Consider the following 14,849-nt stretch of genomic DNA (forward strand, 5'->3'; position numbering starts at 1 on the left):
GCTGTACATTCTTATTGTAGAAATTGCCATTTATCATTTTCATACAGTGTACAAATTTTTCCATTATCATAATGTTGAACTCCACCTCAGTGCATAAAAGTAGACTGTCTAATTTAATGAGTAAAGGCTGTTTCATAACACAAAAATCCTAATACTTAGGTCTGACAAAAAAAAATCTGATTCATATCAAATGCTTTTAGGAATCATATATTCATCCTCAAAAGGATATTATGATGATCCACTTTTTAACTATTTTAATCTGCATACTACAAGCTTGCTGTTAATATGAAAGTGAATTTAAAAAATAATTAACCTGTAAATACTTTATTTAAATTGCACAATTAGTTCACTTACTAGGAATTATTTCACCATTAATATGACAAATATTCTGAAACTATGAAGAAGATAGGGTATCTAAAGGCAAATCATCAATTTTCAAAAAAATTAGTCTTATGGCCCATAATCTTCCAGTTGAGCTTTTACTATTCCACAATTCCAGGGTAAAATCATGGTGTGGGAACATGGATTTTTTTTTTTTCAGGTTAGTTAATTTAAATACATGTATTTCATCCTAATCAGTTTATAAATAAACAAAAGTCCAACCCTCTGAGGTACTTTTTCCTATCTCCATTTGTTTGAAGACCAAATTTCTTACTTTGATTAAGAGATCTCAGCTCCCCACAACCAAAAATATAGTAGGATTGCAAAGAACATTTAGTATTTTATTGAGTTATTGCAAAGAAAATAAGGATTGCAGTTTAATCAGTTGTACTTACGTTGTGAACGCTTCATTTTGTTTTGCCCCCAGATAGTAGGAATAGAGATTAAACATGCCTATCATGAAAGCCACAAACACCATGATAAATATCACCATGAACTTGAAGATGTCCTTCACGGTTCTCCCGAGCGATATCTGCAGTGGTCCAAAGCTCTCATTGGCTGGTAGGATGTAGGCTATCCGTGAGAAACTCAACACCACTGCGATTGCATACAGCCCCTCGGAAATGATCTGAGGATCGGACGGATCCCAGTTTATTCTGGCTGGAAACAAAAGGTGAGAATTCCTGTCAGTATAATGTGGTTATCCAAGGGAAGTCTTTCTGGACCACCTGCTGCCTAATGTAGCGTAGCCCAGGTTACCACCAGCCTTCTTTGCTGCACAGGCCCATTGCTGGTTCATGTTCGACCTGCTGTCCATCAAGTTATGCTTGCTAGCCCATGAGAAAACCTATGGCATTAAATATTCATTGCTAATATTATCCATACACAGATGGTTTCCAAGCAGATTTCAGTGTACATGCATGCATGAAAAAATGCTTTAACTAGTTGCTTTTAGAACTTACGTGAAATTTATACTTTCTAGTAGAATTTATAAGAGTACGAGTTAATGCGTTTCAGAATATATACGTTTTAATTGCTCTGCTTTTCTGCAGTCTGGATAATGCAAAAATGCAACCTTTTCAGAAATAGTATCTGAAGAACAGAATAGAGACAGAAACTGATGTAATTCCGTATCTAGAGAAAAATAATGGTAAGAGAGATGTGGTGGTGTTGAGACTGAACACAAGTCAACAGTGCTTCTTTTTTTCTCATTTGGGCAAAATACCTTCTAGGAATTCCCAAATATACCAAACAACTTTATTAAGATTTTTATCTCTTACTAGTAAAGAGAGTGGACTGAGAAATATAATAAAGTCTCTGAGCAAATAATACATAAACGATATATTGGCTTTGCTGGCAAAGCAGGTTTAAGAACTTCCTGCATCTCATTGCTCAGTTCTGTCCCTGCATTACAGTACATTCCATTCATGGTTGCACCACCACAGACTGGTTTGCAGGACAGTATTATGTAATTAAACAGATTAAAATGATCTAGAAAAGAGGTGGATGATTGTGAGTTTATTTTGATATTAGATCATTTCAGCGCTGTCTAGAACGCTCTACAAAAAGATGTACAAACACAGCCAGGGGAACCATGACCCAATAGTAGAATTATAGAATCAGAATCACAGAATCATAGAATATGCTGAGTCAGAGCATCATCAAGTCCAGCTCCTGGCCCTGCACAGCACCATCCCATGAGTCACACCAGGTGCTTGAGAGCATTGTCCAAGTGCTTCTTGATCTCAGACAGGCTGGTGTTTTGACCCTTTCCCTGGGGAGCCTGTTCCAGTGCCCAAACACCCTCTGCATGAAGAACCTTTTCCTGATACCCAACCTAAACCTCCTCTGACACAACTTCAGGCCACTCCCTTGACTTCTGTTGCTGTCACCACAGAGAAGAGATCAGTGCCTGCCCCTCCTCTTCCCTTTACAAGGAAGCTGCAGACTGCAATGAGGTCTCCCTCCCGTCAGCCTCCTCTCATCTCCAGGCTGAACAGACCAAGTGACCTCAGCTGCATCTCATATCACTTCCCCTCAAGGCCCTTCATCATCTTTGTTGTCCTCCTCTGGATAGTCTCTAATAGTTTAATGTCTGTTTTCTATTGTGGCACCCAGAACTGCCCACAGCACTGCAGATGAGGTCACTCCAGCTCACAGCAGAGAGGACAATCCCCTCCCTTGTCCTGCTGGCCATGCTGTGCCTGATGTCCCCCAGGCCAGGGTTGGCCCTCCTGGATGCCAGGCACTGCTGGCTCATGTTCAACTTGCCATAGAGATAAGAAAGAGAAGGAGTGGGAATTTCTTCAGTACTACATTGTGAAACTGTGGTATTGGAGATCTATCAAAAGAAAATAAGTTGGTTTTGGCCCAAGAAGTGTGCAATCAACTCACCCAAGGTGTAGTATTTTATGTTGGGCTCCAGTGTTGGACTTGTCAGATCTTTCATATTTGCATCAACGATGTTCTGGGCTCTGGATGCATGCCAAAATGCCATAAACCTTGCTATAAATGATGCTGCAAAAATTGCTAACATACCAAAATCAAGCATATTCCATAACTCAAACAAGTATTCCTTTGGACCTTGAGACCAAATTTCTTTACATTCAGACCATATCATGCCTGTATAAGACAGAACAGAAAAAACAGTGTGTTCTTTATTCTTCATGCTTGTTTTATATTTCTATTATATACAGGATATGGTCTTGGTTGCAGTGAAATTCAAAACTATTTTGATCAGTTGGAGCTTGAACACAAAATGAAATCCTTGGACCTGCAAATTCATTTACATTCTGAGACTTCTCTCATCACAGTAATAATAACAATCTTTCAGAACGCTTTTTCCTGTAAAACTACAGCAGCTTTCCAAGAGAGGAATGGGATGTGAGTATTACCATCTGTTACAGACACAGGAAGAGATGAGAAGAGCAGAAATGCTCTGGCATGAGCATATAGTGGTGGTAGAGCTAAAGTGTAACTCAAAATTACTCTGGGTACAATCTCTCTTATATATGTGACAAATGATCATAAAAGTAAGACTCAAACCTACTGCTTCTTCAATAGGACAAAGGTATCTGTCTGATTCCTAACTACTCTCCCTTAGTAATAAAAGTACAGTATCAGCTTATGACAGTTTTTTTTGTTGTGAAAATCCTTATTTCTTTTCAGGATAAAAATTATATCATTATGAAGTACAATTCTAGGATTCTGAAGAGATTTAATAACTGAAGGGAATAATTTCATTAATTTTTACACTTATCAAATTGAAAGTACTTTTCATCACTTTCAATAAGGACAAGAATAATGTCAATTACAGTAGCTAAATTCAATGTCACATCTGCATACATGAATCACTTTTTCATAAACTGTCTTATGCATGATACTGATATAAAAATAGAATAAATTCACAAACTAGAATTACAAATTAAGAAATTATTGTTTACTTCTTTATCACCGATTAAAATATTTATATTTATAGAATTTGGAAATATAAGTGCTATATTATTCCTATAATACACAACTATAATAATTTATAAACAGCTTTACAATTAAATAAATAAGTCCGAAGTCTTTTAAAGCTATAAGACCCGGTTGGTATACAAATTTCAATCATAGTGAGATCATAAAAGCAAAATACTTCAAATGCATAAGCTCTTGAATGTATAGCCCGAATTTAACTCTCACATATTACTGACTTAACTAACAAACAGAACAAAGTTTCTGAAAATATTTGGACATCTAAACCCTCACAGACTAAAACATAGTAGACCTGTAACTTAGAATCTGACAGCTAAAATATTTTGGAAGGGCTGTGCTCAAGTTCTGATGCTTTGTCACCAATATATTCAGCTAAACACTATTAGCTCTGCAGGCATGCTTGCAAAATAAGAGGATAAGAGACAATTGAACACAAAAAATCTTGGCTCATCATATAAAAATCATTCTCCTTGGAAGCTCACACTGTGACTCAATCACCCTGAAAACCAGTTGACACTTTGCTTTATGAATTAAGTCATATTCAGATAATATGTATTTCACCTAAATACTTAGTCTGCATATTTGTGATCACCTAGACACATAAATCCTGCTGCCATCCAATAAAAAAGCACAAGGGTCATGTAGGAAGGCAGACAGCCGAATAAACTCCCTTTGTAGCAATTTTTACACAAAACATTAAAAGGAAAGGATTCAGTTGGGTTCAGCTTCATTCGTAATCACAGCAAGACAAATTTAAGCAAAAATTTTTACCTATTACCCAAGAAATAATAAGCATCTCCATCCATGAGAAACAGGATGTTTTCATCCTAAAAAGCTGTTTTACATTGTCTGTTGTTTCATTAGGTCGGAGTTTGGTGCCATCAAACCTGTCAGCTGCATTCATGACAAGCAGCCCAAGAAAAATGGTGAAAGAGGCTGCATGGGCTACAAACTTCATAAATGGTCCACGCATTATCCTCCCCAGCTGCAACAGAGATTAAGAAACACAAGGATATTGCACTGACTGATTCCAAATAAAACATATATAAAAAGAGCAGTCACACAGATAATCATATATTTCAATAAGACAAAGAAACAAAAATTTGAAAATGTTTGTATGTGCATATGTATATATGAAATATATATTATGTATATATGAAATATATATTATGTATATTTATATGCATATGTATATATGAAAATGTATGCTGCCCTGTTCACAGTCATCTTTAGAAATTTCTACTGATTTGCTACTTTCAGAGGAATAATCTTTTAGTTTCATTGTTAGGATATCAGCAATAGATTAACAGTGAAACAGAAATGAAAAAATATAAAATATATTTTTTAACTCAGTGATTTGAAATAATACTGCAATTATTTTGTGGCATCCACGTCTATTATAGATAATCAAGAGAAAAACCTATTACAGTTGTTGCATTTCTTAGTACTAGCTGCATTGTGAGGCAAGATAGAAAATAAGATTTTGACACACTAAAAGCATTATCACTATGAGTGATTTATGAAGAAAAGAATTCCCTTTCCTGACTGATGTGATACTCAATTTAGCACAGTTATTCTGCAGTTCACCCAACTTATTTTCTCTTTTTAAAAAAGTCGTGACATTCAAAAGGTTATATTTGTAGTTCTGTAGTCTAAATCTCCTCCTGACCTGTACAATGAAAAAGTTCTCAGCTTTGTAATGACTACAAACAACTTAAAAATGGTTTACTGCAACACTTTAAAACCCTAGAGTTCCATACAAACTCACATGAGGTTGAACTTTCAGCAATTCTTTACTTTGTTTTTGAGAGTGCTGTATTAATTTTAAAAGTCTTAACTTGTCCACTTATTTAGCAGCTGCAGAAAAGTACTTTTTTATTTTAGACTGTCTGCATCTGTATATGACAAATAAATCACCGAAAAAGGAAAATAACAGGTAGGTAAGTCACTGCTAGAGCAGAAAATCAATTACTGAAATGGGCTGTATCTCAAGGCATTTTAAGAGAAAACTATTCAGAAAACCCCTAGTCACAATACCAAAAAGAGAAAATAATGTAACTGACTTTTATTGTCCAGATTAAAAGACATTAAAAATATGGCAAAACTTAAAAGGCTACAGACTTCAACCTGCCAGAATTGTGGATTTCATACTGCAACATGTTGAACAATGCTTGTAAGAAGCCATCTGTCCCTCTAACATACTTTCAAGGGAAATTTTCCATTAGTGATCACTCAAAAGGGATACTGGACAACTGAAACAGGGGCTCAACACAAAGTTCAGTGAAGTCAGAAACTGCAACCCATCTTTATTGGAAAGGTTTTCCATACTATATATAAACCAAACCAGACATATTGGTGGCATCCAATCCCAGACAGTGCATTGCAAGTGAATGCCGGGCAGGTTGTGGCCTTGAAGGCCTCACAAAATATGATGAATATTTCACTGTCTTGACTTTTATCTATTTATTTTTAATCATGAAAAAGAAAACTGCCTTTGAGATGATTGGAATCAACCCACAGCTTGAACTTAACTTATATCTGAATCAGTGGTGAGCATCCCCTGCACCTGCCTGCTAAGGTAAGAAATAAATGTTTGACTCATTGTTTATAAAGAAGGATTTCCTCAAGGCAACACTTGGTCAACCATTCTAACGTAGTTTACTTCATATTACAAGTAACACAACACATTTACCTGTCTTAATTACAACTGCTGAATATTCAATCTTGCAGATATTCCACTCTAACTTGGCTTTAAAACAACATGTTTCTGAAGTATTACTTAAGTGTGTCTTTGTCATAAAAGAATTTAGGTGCAGAGGAGTTATCAGGAGGCCCTGACAAGGTTTCCCAGGCTGACCTTACTGCAAGGAGCAATCCAATAGGCCATGGAGAGGAAGGGCAGTCCAACTGCAACCGCGAGGACAACCAGGAACTTCACTGCCATTGTCTGCTGCCGCAAACCCGACAAATTCTCGTACCAAATTGAGAGGAGCTGCTGCTGGCAGTTTGGGTGTGCTACAAACTAATAATAATAATAATAATAATAATAATAATAATAATAATAATAAGCACAAAAACAATACTGCTATCAGAATAACTTCTGCTAAAAATATATAGGAAGTGCAATAAGAATGCTAGAATAGTGAAAATGCAGCTTATATTCAAAAGAGCATGTTGCCATCAGCAATAAACAATTTAACTTAAAAAACTTATTGATGGAACACTATGTTCCATCACAAACTATTAATTTAATCTAAGATGTATTTATCTGGGTGAACTATATATGTTTCTGATATTTATAATTTGTATTTTACTGCTTCAGAAATTCCAACATTTTAAGTCTGGTTCTGCAAAAAAATGTTATATAAGCTTCACTTAGGAAAGAAAGAATATATACTATTTTCACATGTTAACACAGAAAATACCATTTTTCTCAGCTGGCATGAGAGAACAGCTGTCACATTTGCAGGAAATCAGATGAAGATTATTTATAACTTGGCTCTGGAACCATTTTGACAAACTGCAAAACAGAGAAGTCTGTCCTACAAGGCTCTTTGTGTCCTCTGGACAGTATAAAAGGCATCTTACAATGGTAGACATTAAAAAATAGTAGATTCTTGTGCACTGTACATTTTTTAATCCAAAACTATAAATGAAATAAAAATTTAATTGAATGAAGTATTTTTTTTCTAGATCCTTTTTCTATACTTAAAAGATGACTGGCTGAAGGGACAAGAAATGTCTTTATTGAGACAAGAGAAATTGTTGCAAAATAGTTCACATTTGCAGAAGCATTACGACTCAAACAGTATGAAGCACCCAAACTCAATATAATTTTTTCTCTTCAACAGCTGTTTCAGCTCTCTTCAGTGACTCTAGCTTGGCAAGTGTTTTGCAGGTTTGGTTCAGCCAAAAAGTGGTTTTTTTCCTTCCCTTCATGAACACATAAATATGCCTCATATATAAGTTTTTGTGTGTCCCTCAAGAATGTGAACCCAATTTTTGTAAAAATTTAGGGTAACATGCTTTTGAGGTATACTTTTTATCTGTGTCTTCTTGATCTTTGATCATACAAACTTCACTACACAAATAATTTCTCCCTGGTTGACACAAGTCACCCAGAATTTTACAACCTATACTATCCAAGACAAGTTTAGTGGGAAATTCCAATGTTTTTCCAGCTACAAACTCAGTTGGTTTCACTGAGCATTATTCAGCTGGAGAGCAGAGTATTAAACTGACAGTAGAAATTAAAGCAAGCCAAAGAAGGGTCAATAATTCCTGACGTGGGCACTGCCTAAAGCCTGCTTTCTCCTGAACTAAGAACCACAGAACTGATATTCCCAGGTTGTATCTCGGATCCCTCTGTACAGACACAAACACAGTTTCTTGTGAAACATGCAATTGCTCCAGATTTTCTCAAACTTCTGAGCAAGACAATAGCTTGATAAAAACCTGTATCAACATTTATTACGTAGTACACTGGGACTGATATGCTATTCTCTAGCTTTCATTTAATCTTACATTTTTCCAGGCTTCAGTAGTAGTGCAAAAAATTTCCCATCTTTTTTTTTCTTTAAAAAACAGATTTAAAATAAAAATACATAGCAAAAAATTCTGCACATAGCTACACATCGGTTTAGAGTCATTTTCTTTGATGCTCATTGTGACCAGTATTCACCTTAGGTATCTTGTTCTTGTTTATATTGGAAGTGAGGATTCTTTTGCTTGTAAAACCACTGTGCCCAAAGGGCCCAAATATTCATTTCAGTGTTGCAGGCTACCAAAACATAAAATTTAACAATAGCACAATCCTATACCACCATCATGACACGCCTGTTTGATCAACATAATTGCTTACTTTTTTAACTTCATACTTGATGGCGAGTTTTAAGCGGCTGAGGCTGGGACGACCGTGCTCTCCATTACTATGGCTCATCTCTACATCACCATTCAAAATAGCTTCCACTTCTTCTGTATTTCTGCACAAATCAAGCAGTCCAACTACAAAGTCTTTGCACTGCATAGACAGTTTCTTGTAATCATTCTAGAAAACAGAAGCAGAAAGAAAAAAACTTGGTGTTTAGATCCAACATGAGAGAAGCAATTCTACATTACACCTACACCTCTGAGAACATGAATAGCTTCTTTGCATCTTTTTTTAAGCTTTTTTTCCCACATTGTCTTGCACATCTACACTATCCATTATCACACCTAAGTCACTCCTCTAGACATCCTTTAGAGGAAATTAAAGTAGGAAAAAAATCCCAAACACTCAAAAATGTTGTATGACACATTTTAATGACCAGTTCAACTTGAGATGTATAGCTCACAGCAAATTTTTCTATTCACTGTCACAGAAATCTAGAAAAGACACAGAAAAAATTGCACCAGAGAGATTTCAATTGGACAAGATGAACATCCTACACAGAATACACCTAAAGAAATCCTTAGCCTCCTTCTGAATTGCACAATCATTTTCTAAGGCTTAGAATTATTCTTGTAAACTCTGACATTCCCCTTTTCCAATGCCTATTCTAGCTTGCAAACACAAGATTTGATTGCTGTTCTTTAGCAACACTGCCAGCAGTGGTAGAGCTTGTGTGGTGATGCCATATCTCTGACTGCAGCACTGCTCTGGCTCAAGGATCTCACAAGAGACTTCACCATGTGAGGAAAATGGTTGCTCTGCAACTGGAGCTTCAGTTGCTTATTGCTTTAGCCAACAAGTGTTCTCCTTGGGCACTGTGTTTCAAAAAACATCAGTCAAAACAGAAAACGGTATTTTGATCATTGCAATCTGCAGTTCATTAACCACTCCTTACATGCAGCTGTGTTTGGGTCATAAAAGCTGGATATAGCTGGGCAGACAGGGAGTTACATATAGACATGCATCTAAAGCCAAGAAAATTCTCACAAGAGATTTACTCATGCATGTGTCAACAACTTCTGCTATTTTTTGTGGCTTCTGTTCATTTTAATGCCTTAAAAAGATGAAATTACTGTAGAATTTTTCCCAAACAAAAGAGTGGAAGAAACCGCCAACCACCCCACCCCACACAGGAATGTGTAGTCTCATGGCATGCTCAAAGTAATTTTCTACAAATGATTTTATTACACTGGCACATTACCCTTCTTCCAGTCTGCTCCTGAGGGTATTTCCCCTTCTTCCACTCTAAGTCTCTAGTTAGGCCCTTCTCTTTAAATACTCCCTTCATACTAACCACCACCTAATGCATCCATTACTCCATCCTGGAAGAGAATGAGCATACAGGATACCCTAATTTATTTGCTGAGGGTGTACTTCATGCATCTTTGTGCTTTATTACCCATGACACTACAGTAACAGTTTACTACTTGGATAGATGAAAGGATTGCATCCAAGTTTTACACTTCACTTTGCTTAGATGGATGCAAACAGACAAATATTTACAGACACTATTTTAAATCTACATAAAACTGCTAGTGATTTATTTTTTTAATAATATAACACAAACAAGGTAACTCAGATCTGTCATAAAAGCAAAAGGCACTTCAATGCTATTTATCTACAAAGACAACAGAAGCTAAATACTAAAACTAACCATTCCCTGTCATTCTGAATAATTTATTATTGCATTGTTTTCCCTCCGTTCAGATGAATAACAGGAGGTTAACCAAAATCCTGACTTCTGGCACTACAGAAAGACATTTTTTGAGAGAAATATTTCACCTGTTTGGCTTTCATTTTTGTGCAGAAGCTGAGATTCAGTGTTTCAGTATTTTTAACACATGAATTTTCTCTTCCAAATGAAAGGCAAATTAGCCATTTTAAATTCACAGACAAAGGAGAAACATAGAGGCAACTACCCACCCTTGTATGATTAAGTACCAACTCTTCCAAACTGATATTTGACCCTTCAATACCAATATAAAAAACCAAATTAACTTCCAATAAACATAAGAACAATATAATTTGGCTTTTCTAAGAGCTTATGAAGCATTGTAATATATTAGTATGTGTATTTTTTCTGGTAGAAGATGGGTACATACATCCACACTCACACAAACTCTTCATCAGTATTTTCCAGCTGAAGCAACTGACACCTGACATGGAGTTTCAAAACAGTATGTGAGGAGACCCTTACTGTACAGGGGAGTTATCCCTTCTGAATTTAGGTTCTTACACAGTACCACAGTACATATTAGCACCCTGCAAATTCATCCATAAAAGCTGTCAGTTTATTTTCTCATTTGCAAACACAATAAAAGTTTCACCCTCCCATGAAACACTGCCCCAGCTGTGAGCAGTGGCGGTGACTGAGATGAGAAGTTCTCGGCAGTCAGGGTATGGCTAACGAGCTTTGGGAAATTGAGCACTGCCCATCACTGCCTCCACCTCAGTCATGGCACAGGCAAAGTCAGCTGAAGGCAGAACAAAAATAAAATGACAGCAAAAATGATCAATACGCTCTTCAGTGTCTCCTGTCACACAAACAAATAAAGTTCCCCCTCCCTGGGTCTCAGATCTCCAACTATTTATGTGAGCCAATGTGGCAATTTGTTTGACTTTTTTCAAAAATGGACAAAAGCACGGATAATGAGTTCTCCTTAACTGCATGTCGTAAACTTAGTGGTTTAAAAAAACCCCATTCCTGATAAACATTAGATGGTAGTTAGAAATTAAATTACAGTTGGAGGTTCTAAAAAGAATCAGCACTGAATTCTGCAGTAAAGTGTGTGTGCTTTATTCTCTGCATGTGACAACATTGGTTCAGGGCTCCTTAGCAGTTTAGGAAAAAAACAAATTGTGCCGAATTTCACACCACCAAGGATGAGGGAGCAGTACTAGCTGCTCCCACCCTGCAGAAGGAAGGTGATGATTTGGGGTGAGCACTGTGGGGGATGAGGAGCTAGAGGAACAATGCTGGTGGCAGAGGGGTGAGAGTGATAATAGTACTGCTGAGAGGAGTCACCCACCCTTAGTGCTTGTGGCAGCTGCAGACTGTCCTGGAGTGCCAAGTAAGGAGCAAAGAGGCTCTCTTCACTCTGAAAACCTCAGCCGACCTTGCCCTGCTTTACCTCCTAATGCAGCAGGAGACCACAGCCAGGAGACCAGGAGAGCATCACTACAGCTGCATCTCACAGAAGAAAGGGTATTTTTTCACACAGTCACAGGCTCCTGCTGTCCCCCAGACTGTGCCTGGGATGGGAAAGCTCTCAGGACGCAGGGGGCACTGAGCCCAAATGGACACCATGGAGCAGTGCTCCAGACCATGTCCCAGCTCTGCTTGGTGAACTGAGGCCAAAAGCAGAAATATGAATGCTGTTATACTAGAACTTAAGATTTCAAAGTGGAATTCAAAAAATATTTCAGTGTTGGATTTAGGTGTCACAGTAGGTAGCTAAATACATTATTTCCCTTTCAAAGGTGGCCCTTATGCCTCCAGTGCTCCACTCCTTCTCTAACAGGTGATGTTACTTTTTATTTAGGAAAGCTGACAATATCTGTAGTGAAGGCTGGGGTCCCGTTTCTGTAATGGGGGTCGTATAAATGAAAAAAAAAATCCCAACAGAAAATTAAACTTTGAGACAATAAATTGAATTTTGCTTCTCACCAGAAAAGCAAATTTGGACAATCTTATTAGGGGGATTACTTTACAGCAAACTGTAATATAGCTACATTTAATTTAAAAAACACATTTTCCAGTTCATCCCTTTAAACAATAAACCAGTCAGTTGCCTTATAGCTGCAGTGGACTTTAAAATAAATGCTAATCTTATCCATTTTGAACTGCCCCTCTTAAAACTTCAGGTTACATCTCTGCCGGACATTTGTTATATATCATTTACATCTTTATGTACATAGTAAAGATATTAGCTCTTAGGTGGGCAAACCATTGAGATGATAGAAAGCATGAACATCATCTCCAAAAATAAAAATATTCTACGTAATATCAAACTTTGCAAAGCTGCACACTAAGTCATGTCCTGCACGTGTGCTGAGGCAATCCCAAGTGCAAGTACAGGCTGGGAGGAGGAAGGATCAAGAAAAACCATGAGAAGTAGGACAGGGAGTGTTGTGGATGAAAAACTCAACATGAGTCAGTAATGTGAGACTGCAGCCTAAAGAGCCAGCTGTGTCCTGGGCTGCATCCAGAGCAGTGGGCAGCAGGGAGGGGATTCTGCCTCTCTGCTCTGAGATCCCACCTGCAGTGCTGCAAATCCAGAGGAGGTCAACAAAGACAATCAGAGGGCTGGAGCACCTCTCCCATGCAGACAGGCTTAGAGAGCTGGAGCTGTTCAGCCTGGAGAAGAGAAGGCTCCAGTGAGCCCTCATGGAACCTTCCAGTACCTAAGGGGGTCCAACAGAGCTGGAGAGGGACTCCAGAAAAAGGCCTGGAGTGACAGGACCAGAGCCAATGTCTTTAAGCTGAATGAGCACGGGTTTAGACTACATGTCAAGAAAAAAAACTATCAGAGAGGTAAGGCACTGGAAGAGTTATCCTTAGAGGATTTTCCAGCCCTGGAGATGCTCATGGCCAGGTTAGATGGGGCTCTAAGTAACCTGATCTAATGGAAGGTTCCCTGCTCTGGCAGTGAGATTGGAATTAGATGATCTTTAAGGCCACTTAAAACCTAAACCATTCTATGATTCTATGATACAAAACTAAATTAAACAGTCTTCAGAAAATCCTGAAGATCTCAGAATTACTCAGGAAGCCTGAATTAGCTATTTGTTTGGTACACAAATATTTCTACACTGTACTCTACATGTCTGTTCAGTTATTCTTTCTTCAGAAGTAATCTTCTACTTATTTCTGATTTTACTCCTAATAAAGTATGTTTCTCCAAAACACTCCCATATACTGCAACACTTATAATATCCAGAACAAAATGCAAAAGGCATGTAATGCTAGATAACACTACTGCATAGGTTTGTAGAAAGAAAGGGGTTTATTCCAGAGAATAATGGTTTCCCCTGACTGTGGCATTTCCTATTTTGTATGAACCACAGTTTCATGGCCAGTGTTCTAATATTAAGAGTGAGAAGCAATTTATAGGACAGTCATAACACACCCAGCATCAGAGTTTAGCACTGATCCTTCCTATTGCAGGATCCTTCCTTCCAGGAAGACCTGGAAATTATCTGTGTCACTGGCTGCTGTAGGCAGCAAAAGTTCCCATGCTAAAATACCCTATTGCACTATAAAATAGGTGACCTAAAATGGTGTATTAGCAGAAGGCTCAGTTTTCATTTAGGTAAGGTTTGAAATACTTTAAATGGCTCAGGCTAACCCTAGGTGGAGCTAAAGATTTGCCATGTCCAGCTAATCTATGCACTAAAAATATACTTGTTTTGATTACATTAACAGAGGTAAAGCATTTTTACCAAATCCACACTATTATACAGTGACTAGACTCTCCAAACAATTGTAGCAAACTCCTGAAATAAAGGAAGGACAACAATCTTTTAGATTAATTGCTGCAAGCAGGGATATGAGCTTGCAGGGGTGCAAACAAGCCCAGACTTAGTAAAGCTGACAGCCTCCATTTCTTGTAACTTATGCACACTTTTACTGCCTCCACTGAACCTAAGACAGGTATTTTGCAGTCAAGTCCCTGGCCTGTCTAGATACTGTAAATGTCACTGCTTATCAATAGTGTAAATGTCAACTCTCATCAATTCAGTTATAAATGTACTCCACTTTAATATTTATGTCTTTAATATTTATCCAGAACCACCACACAGTTTCAGTATCTATAAAAACGTTCCCAAAAGACCTTACATTGCCAGCTTCCTGCTCCCGGTGAAACCTTAAATTATTGGAGAGTTAAATTTCTGCATTGCCTTGTGCTCGCACTCCTCACTGTTCCTATTCCACTCCACTCTATCTATAGAGTACGTATATTCCCAGCAGAGCCTGGATGCTTAATGCCAGCAGTATGGAGCTGCTTTGTGTCTCTCATCTGTTTCTGCTGAGGAACAGTTCCAAAATCTGTTAAAATTC

At 37.6% G+C, this 14,849-nt stretch overlaps 2 protein-coding genes across 2 annotated transcripts in view; both read right to left on the reverse strand.

The window, feature by feature from the left end:
* Positions 1–14,849, reverse strand: part of ANGPTL5 (angiopoietin like 5) — a 510,199-nt gene that overhangs the window by 342,577 nt on the left and 152,773 nt on the right. The window lies entirely within an intron of this gene.
* The window catches only part of TRPC6 (transient receptor potential cation channel subfamily C member 6), a 79,144-nt gene that overhangs the window by 14,388 nt on the left and 49,907 nt on the right, over positions 1–14,849 (reverse strand). Inside the window, exons 3-7 of the mRNA XM_066312955.1 lie at positions 8,720–8,905; positions 6,716–6,880; positions 4,630–4,843; positions 2,776–3,003; positions 777–1,041 (exon numbers count right to left, since the gene is read on the reverse strand). Of these exons, the coding sequence (XP_066169052.1) occupies positions 777–1,041; positions 2,776–3,003; positions 4,630–4,843; positions 6,716–6,880; positions 8,720–8,905 (1,058 nt within the window). The remainder of the gene's footprint in view (positions 1–776; positions 1,042–2,775; positions 3,004–4,629; positions 4,844–6,715; positions 6,881–8,719; positions 8,906–14,849) is intronic.

This window comes from Sylvia atricapilla, chromosome 2, assembly GCF_009819655.1.
Source record: "Sylvia atricapilla isolate bSylAtr1 chromosome 2, bSylAtr1.pri, whole genome shotgun sequence".
Lineage (NCBI taxonomy): Eukaryota > Metazoa > Chordata > Aves > Passeriformes > Sylviidae > Sylvia > Sylvia atricapilla.